The following is a 7,548-nucleotide window of genomic DNA, read 5'->3' as shown; positions in this document are numbered from 1 at the left end:
CCCCAGCTCCTGCTCAAAGGAACAGGAGTGGTGGCTCCAGTGCTGGTACCAACACTTTGCACCAAACAGTAAAGAAACAAAAAAAATACCTCCAAGAGTTTAAAAAGCTTTTAATGGACTGTAAGACACTAGTAAAAGAAAAATCTTGTAGGAAAGATGCACTGTAGTCATTTATTGATTGCTTTCCAGGAAATTCAGAATTTTTCTAATAGGAGCAAGTTCATTTGCAGTGAGGACTCTGCTTTGTTGTCTCCAGCACCTCAGAGGCTGCTCCCTCCTTTCCCCCCCGCCAGCCCCGAGTTACAGATACCTGTAGGGTCAGACAGGAAACCGAGGGTACAGAGCACAGGGACAGCACTTGGCTCCAAGGGTCAGTAAGAGCAGCAGCACGGATTAGCACGGGGCACGATCCAGGACAACGCGAGGCAGGGAGAGGCTGGGCGCCAGCTGCGGCCAGCCCAACCTTCTTCTACTGCTTGATCTGCTTGGAAAACGGGACATTCAACTCTGTCGGCATCCCAGGGCCTGCAGCAGCCACATCTTACCTGCTTGGGGACAGTGACAACCCCACAGGATGTGTGTGGGAGGGGAGGGGACAGGAGGAGCTCTTTAGTGGCACTTGCCATTCAGTACCGTCCATTGCCAGCAATGGCAGCTCCCAGTGCCAGTCCCAAAACCAGTGAGCAAAAATGCCAGAGGCAAAGGTATTTGCCAGAGGTTTCAGTGCTGGGGGAACTTCAGTTTTATTTAAACCCCTTCCCCAAAACCTGGTACTTTCTGGTTGTGATTCTGTCAGGTTCAGGGCCCTCAGCTCTGTATCAACAGCTGCTGTTGCAAATGATACCAGGTCTCTGTTTCTGAATTTTCCTGCCCTCTCCCCTGCCCTCAAATAGGGCTGTGATACCCTCCTCACTCCCCTTAGCTCAGCCCTCATTTGCTGCATTGCCACCTCACCGAGGCACTGGGGTTTCCACTGCAATGGAAGTTTGTGCGCTTTTTTAAAGATCAAGCCCTCACTCTTTGGATACAGTATCCCAAGTTACTCAGCTGCAAGCAGAGGCAGAGGTGGAACGGTGAATATAATATATATCTATATATATATATATATCTATATATATATATCTATCTATATCTTTACCTTGAAAATTAGAATGTGAATGTTACAAAACCCCACTGAATTGCCAAACTGCCAACCAAACATAGAAAAAAATGGTTAAAGGGATCCCATGGCTATATCCTGATGTAGAAAATGCTGTACATCCCCCACTTCCACATGTCACAGGCTTCAGTCATCTCAGTGACACAAATATGGCTGTTCTCAGCCCAAGCTTGAATAGTGACTGGGGGGAAATCAATCTTTTGGCTTGGAATCCACGTTTTACAAGAACGTGGAGCAGTGATGGGGCTGGTTCTTTACTGGTTTAGCAAAGCAGTGTCCTTAGTCAACATAAAAATGACCTGAGAAATGTTACATTCCTCCAGACAGTTCATTTGGAATTCATATGTACAAAGTAGAAATAACTGCTGCGCACACACACGACACGGACACACACACGGCAGGAGGGCCCCGCGCGCCAGGACGGGTCTGTGCTGCCTCCGGCCACCTCCCCTCGCGTGGCAGACACAGCCTTGGGCACACAGATTACATTGCTCAGATTAGTTCTTTGCATTGTGTATTAATTGTACCAGTGCAATAACATTGTCAAAAAGGAGGAGCTGCTCCGAGGGCAGCTAAGGCCCTGGGCCAGATTCAGAAAAGGGTGGTTTAAACTTTTTTTTTTAAAGCGAGGTACACGTTAAGCAGAGCTCTGTGTTAAGGGGATGGCAGCAGAAGGCATGCTCGGCTCAGCCTCTTTCTCCTCCACAGCTTTGTCCTCTGCTTCCAGCTGTTCCCCACTTTTCATGCTTTCCTGGAGCTGCTGGCGTCGCTGCACCTCGGCTTTAAGGTTTTCCAAGTCTTTTTGGCTGAAGGGAAAGCAGGAAGGGGAGCAGACATGAGACTGGCTGTGGGAATGGTGAAGCAGGACAAGGTCACGTTCAATGGGGGAACACTGCTTGCACCTCCCTCCCCCACAGCTCAGCCATGCTTGAGCACAGCCAGGGCCCAGTTTGCTGCCTGGGTTTGAACAAAGAGGCACCAGGATCTGCGCTCTCAGTGGGGCTGGGGCAGAGCAGGGGCTTCACAGCCTCCAGCTGCTGATGCTGCATTTTTACCACCAATGATATTTGCAGCCTTAGAACAACAGTCTTGGCTCAGGTCACCTATTTCCACCATCATCCTAATCAAATTTTCAACTAGAAGTATAAAAGACAGTTAATAATAATAATAATAATAATAATAATAATAATAATAATAATAATAATAATAATAGTCCTGCTGCTTGCAGTGGTCTTGATGCTAATCAAGGCCTCGATTGGGATCTTGGCTAAAACAAACAAGTCCTGGGGAGCTGGTTTGTGCTCTTTTGTGACCTAAGACAATGCAGACTTGATTTCTAAAGGCATAACCCAGAAGAATCACTGTACCTTAGTGGAATGAAGAGAATTCCATTGATAATGTTCAGCTGCTCCAAGACACTGGCCATACTGGGAGCTGTGAACTACATCACAAGGGAAAAGAAGTTTTAGGAACCTGGAGAGGACACTGAACTGCTAAACATGTCTCTTTACCAACAGTTGAGAAAACGGCACTATTTACATGATCTATCTCTGTGTATCTGTAAGCTGGAAAGCACCATCTAGAGCTTCCCACTAGTCCCTGCAGGGAGCTCCTGCTGAACCCTGCAGGACTTCAGTTAAATACATCACAGTGCCAGCTCCAAAATGTGTTGGGTTTTCTCCCCTCCTTTAAGTATTTTAACAAGGGTAAACCCCTTAGTGATGTTTTTATGGGTTTGAGCCTCTTCACTGGCCACAAATCCCTGGACTTTTGATTCAAGGTCCTTGTTCTCCCTTCATTGCCATGAACTCGTCAGGTCTGTTGCCAGTTCTCCACAGGGAGAACACCCACACACAGAGCATTGTCCCACTGTGTCCTCCCTGCAGCTGCAACCTTCCTCCCCAATCTGCTGGGGTACAGCGTGGCAGGGAGAGCGCCCATGGCACAGGCTGGGTACTCTGCCAGGTGTGGAGGCAGGCAGGAGCGGCTGGGTTTGGCCCAGGAAGGCCAGTCATTGCTGCTCCATGTAAGGTAAACCTGACAGCCCCTCTGTGCTCTCTGCGCAGCCTCCCCAACCACAACATCCCTGGAAGGAGAACAAAGCATCTGGTAAAAGATGACAGCATTTCTGAGGATGAGGAAACCGAAGTATTTCTGGGTTGAGCAACCTGCTGCCTGGCAGTGAGTCAGCAGCAGGGCAGGGTTGTGTGCAGGTGTGCCAGGCTCTCACCCCAGGAGCTGTCCCTGTACCCTGCTGCTTCCCCAGGCACCCTGCAACGCTGTGCTCCATCCACACAGGTGACAGACACCACCCTGTGTCTGAGCCACTGCCCTAGCAAGGGCTTCTGCCTGGGAAGGGACAACTGCTACCCCCTCCTGACAGTCCGCGTCCCTCAGGAGCAGCTGCACAAACTCTATCTGGCAGAGCACGATCCCCAGAGCTCTGGGTTACCTTCAGGGGCATGATGTTGGCATTGGAGCCGTTCTTGTAGATCTCGTTCATTGTGCGCTGCAGAGCGACCGCTTGCTGTGTCAGGTATTTCAAGTACTCGGAGCTCTCTTTGGTCTTTTCATGGTGTTCACCGAGCTGATGGGAAATGGGAAAAAAGAAAAGGTTCAACATCACAAGTGAGAGCAGGACCCAACCCAGGGAACACACCCGGCTGCTGCCAGCTCAGCACCCCTACAGGAACTCAGCAAAATGGATTTTACCTGCCTTGGCATTCAAAAAGTAAAACAGTTCCTCTGGGAACCTTCTTATCAACATTTCACATTTTCATCAAGTGGGAGCATATTTGCTGGGTGAGCAGCATTCCCTGCACTGGGCTCTTGTTCCAGGAGCAGCATCCCCCCCACCTGGACCAGTATTCCAGCATTCCCCACACTGGGCTGTGCCCTCAGCCAGCTCAGCTGAGTCACCCCATGCAGCCACAGACCTGCTCAGACAGCCCCGGGCTGGGGCAGGAGTTTCACTGAGCAGCACCCTGAAAGTTCAGCAGGCTGAGAGCTCACTACCAAACCAGTTTGGAGCTGGTATTTAAAGACTAGTGGCACAAAACATGAGAAGAGACCAGTTTTTTCCAAGCCCCACCAGAACGTGGGGCCATGCCACAGGAGAAGTGCTTGTCCAGCCATGGGTGGAGCGTGGACACATTTGCAGGAAGCTGAGCAAAGACTCTGGCATAGCAGTGGGCAGTTACTGCACAGGGCAGCAATTCTGCCCTGGCCCTACAAGGACTCCCTGGCATCTGCTCCGAGCTGTTTGTAGGAAAGGCCTCCCCAAGGCCCAGGCTGGGCACTGGTTTGCAGCAGAACTGCTCAACTCTGGCCCTGCAGTGACAGCTCACAAGTGCACAGTGGGGCCACTCCTCACCTGATTCTTGTAGATGGTGTAGCCTTCCTTCTCATGCTGCAGAGCCGACCGGAACTCTGCTTTGCTCTCGTACACTCGGGCAACCAGGTGGTGGCTGAGGGAAGGAAAAGGGCTGAGTCACTTCTCTGAAGAAGAAACATTTCTGTGCTACAGTGAGCGTGACTGTGCCATTGGTGTCTGGGCTGAAAGTCTTAACACACGTGTCAAAGGAGACTGAATGCAGCACTCTAGGAGTTACTTATTCCCAGCCCAGCTGAGGATTCAAATACTACACTAATTAGTTGGATTTTAGCTGGAATGCTGAGAAGTGACCTACAGAGGTAAAGACTGAGCTGGGCATCTTCTGTCCTGCACCCAGGAAAGCTGAAGGCCACAACAGTGAACTGAAGGGAGAGGCAGATCCGTGGGAATACCTTGGGGCTGGATTTATTAACTGGAGAGGAAGGCTGCAGCCCTCAGGCAGAGCCAGGCCTGAGTACTCTGGGCTCTCGCCAGCTGGGAGAGCTGACTTGGCTTGGACTGTTGGCCTTACTGCTTCTGGAATGAAAAAGAAATTGCTGGGTTTGGCAGTGTTTCTCTGTGGGAGGAGACGGGTCTCTCTAAGCACCCCAGTGCCACTGAGGGACAGCTGAAGAGTCTCTGGAGCCTGCACATTCATCAGCCACTGGAAAACAAGGCAGGCTCTTGCAGGTGTTTAATCAGGTTGATTTGCAGCCTGATGGAGAACAGATGGCTGCAAGAACTGGGAGTGGGCCATGCCTGGCTGACAGAACCAGTTCTGCACTGAAGGACAGAGGGCATCCAGCACTGCAGCAGTGGGCACTGGGAGCAGATCCTACAGGTGTCACCAGTCCCAGCTCCCTTGGGAACACACAGAAACCACTCAGGGTTTTTATTCAAATACAGAACTTTATGGCAAAAGACAAAAGCACATTAAATGATTCTCAAAGATCCCTCTCTGAGGGCTGGAACAATTAAACATGAGCATTTAACATACTGTCCCTGTCTCCCAGTGTAATTCCCTTACCGGCTCTCCAACCTTTACTTCCCACATACATTTTTCTATTGAGAGTCCACAGGGACCAGGCTTATCTTGACCGAGTTTTGAGCAAGCAGCATCACAGCAGATCTCCCCATTAACCTTAAGAACAATGGATCTCCATCTTTTGAAATAAACTTGGATACTGCACCATGACCTTGGTTCTGGGACAAGACTGACTATGCAGTTCTCAAGCCCAGACCCTCCCATGTGAGTGCTCAGTGAATGTGCTCGCTCTGACAGCAGTGACCCAGCCCAGCACCCCACCCTGCCTCACCTCAGAGCAACCTTCAGAGACTTGGAGCCGTGGTACTTGGAGCTGATGGCCAAGGCGTTCTCCAGGAACCGCAGGGACAGGTCGTACTCCATGACCCCATGGAGCACCAGGCCAATGTTGTTCTGCACAGAGAACCAAGCAGGCATTGGGAAAGACACACTGACACTGCAGTTCCTGCTCTGTGAACAGTGGGACCCCGCAGGTGTGTCACTGCCAGAGGGGCTGTGACCCTGGCCAGTCCCTGCAGCAGTAACACGGGACAGGGACCATCGTCCCCCATGGCTCAAACAATCCAGGCACAAGGAGGTAACAAACTCTCCAGTTTATGCCAGTGCAACAAGAACACAATAAACAAAGGAGTTTTCCTAAGGATTACAGGTCTCAAAACCATCTGCAGTGTCCCAGTGCAGAGCTCAGCACAGAGGCTGACCCTCCCAGCTAAAGTGTCAAACTCCTTTTTTCCTTCATCTCATGGCAACAACCAGCAACAACCAGGGAGGAAAAGCACTGCCTAAATGCTTTAAACAGCCATCATGTGGGCATCTTAAAGGCCAAGAGGTTTCTCAGAGATTAGGAACTTGAAGATTCCTAAACAAATTACTTACATCTAAGAGTGCCATTTCTGGGTGATCCTCCCCAAATACCAACAGCATGAGGTAGCGTGCACGGTACAGCAGGTTCAGTGCTGTTGAGAGTTGGCTGTTTGCAAAGCAGTACAGAGCAAGGTGCATCTAGGACAAGAGAAGGGACCCAGCATTAATCTAAAAGAAACTAATCTCTCCACACCTTTCCTTAGCTGCACGTGAATAAGAAGTCTTCCTCACTGGTTGAAGAAGGACTTCCAAAGGACATCCCTTTGAAATGATGCACAGTACCACTGAGGTGTTCCTGAGGACACAGCACTGAGGAAGCTGTGTGTTTTATTTCAGTTTCTCTTAACACCCCTCACAGAATATTTCCAACCTGACTTACATATGTATGTCATATTCTGACTCTGTTTTGGAGGGGATTCTTTCCTCTTTTAATTTCTAACATAAGCCCAGGGCCGAAGCGAGGAGAATTAATATATCTAAATAAATATGCAGCAGATAAACACTAGAAACCTAGGTTAAGCAGGACAAACGGTGAGCACACAGGACACACTCAGCTTTTCACTTTGCAGGATCATAAAAGATGATGAAATGGAGAATTCTGGAAAGAAAGCTGCAGAAGAGAGGAAAATGCAACTTTTCCAGGTGCAGACATGAACTAAGGCTCTCAGACTGCAGCCAGACCCCTGGGGTGCTGCTGCTCCCCCAGCTCCCCATACTCACATATTCTTGGATGGTGTTGGGGTGTTCGATGCCCAGGACCCTCTCGCTCATTAGCACCGCTTTCTGCTGATTGCTTAAGGCCTGAACGGAACAGAACCCAGGGCAAGTCACACCACGCCGTGAGCTTGAGCAAGCATGGGGAAGGACTGAGAGCACTGAGGAGATCCCCTCAGAGCCCCTGCTTACCTCTGAGTAATCTCCCATGATATAGTTGAGCCGAGCTAGCAGCCTCAGGCAGGCACAGATTTCTACATGCATAGCACCATACACATTGTTGAACAGGTTTAAGGCTTCATTGATGAGCTCACAGCCCTCCTTCAAGAAACCTGAAAAGAAAGTATCTCCATATGTATATACATATAAAAGAACCTCTCACACTGCTGGAGA

The 7,548-nt window shown here is 49.9% G+C and overlaps 1 protein-coding gene across 2 annotated transcripts in view; it reads right to left on the bottom strand.

Moving 5' to 3' along the window:
• Positions 1–93: 93 nt before the first annotated feature.
• The window catches only part of CLUH (CLUH binding protein of NUMT mRNA), a 33,121-nt gene continuing 25,666 nt past the window's right edge, over positions 94–7,548 (bottom strand). For both annotated transcript variants that reach the window (XM_054646856.2, XM_054646857.2), the window contains exons 19-26: positions 7,348–7,487; positions 7,162–7,242; positions 6,454–6,579; positions 5,849–5,970; positions 4,533–4,626; positions 3,612–3,746; positions 2,527–2,600; positions 94–1,965 (exon numbers count right to left, since the gene is read on the bottom strand). In XM_054646856.2, coding sequence (XP_054502831.1) covers positions 1,797–1,965; positions 2,527–2,600; positions 3,612–3,746; positions 4,533–4,626; positions 5,849–5,970; positions 6,454–6,579; positions 7,162–7,242; positions 7,348–7,487 — 941 coding nt within the window. In that variant the 3' untranslated portion in view covers positions 94–1,796. The remainder of the gene's footprint in view (positions 1,966–2,526; positions 2,601–3,611; positions 3,747–4,532; positions 4,627–5,848; positions 5,971–6,453; positions 6,580–7,161; positions 7,243–7,347; positions 7,488–7,548) is intronic.

The sequence above is a fragment of the Agelaius phoeniceus genome, chromosome 20 (assembly GCF_051311805.1).
Source record: "Agelaius phoeniceus isolate bAgePho1 chromosome 20, bAgePho1.hap1, whole genome shotgun sequence".
NCBI lineage: Eukaryota > Metazoa > Chordata > Aves > Passeriformes > Icteridae > Agelaius > Agelaius phoeniceus.
This window is presented reverse-complemented; position numbering and strand designations above follow the sequence as displayed.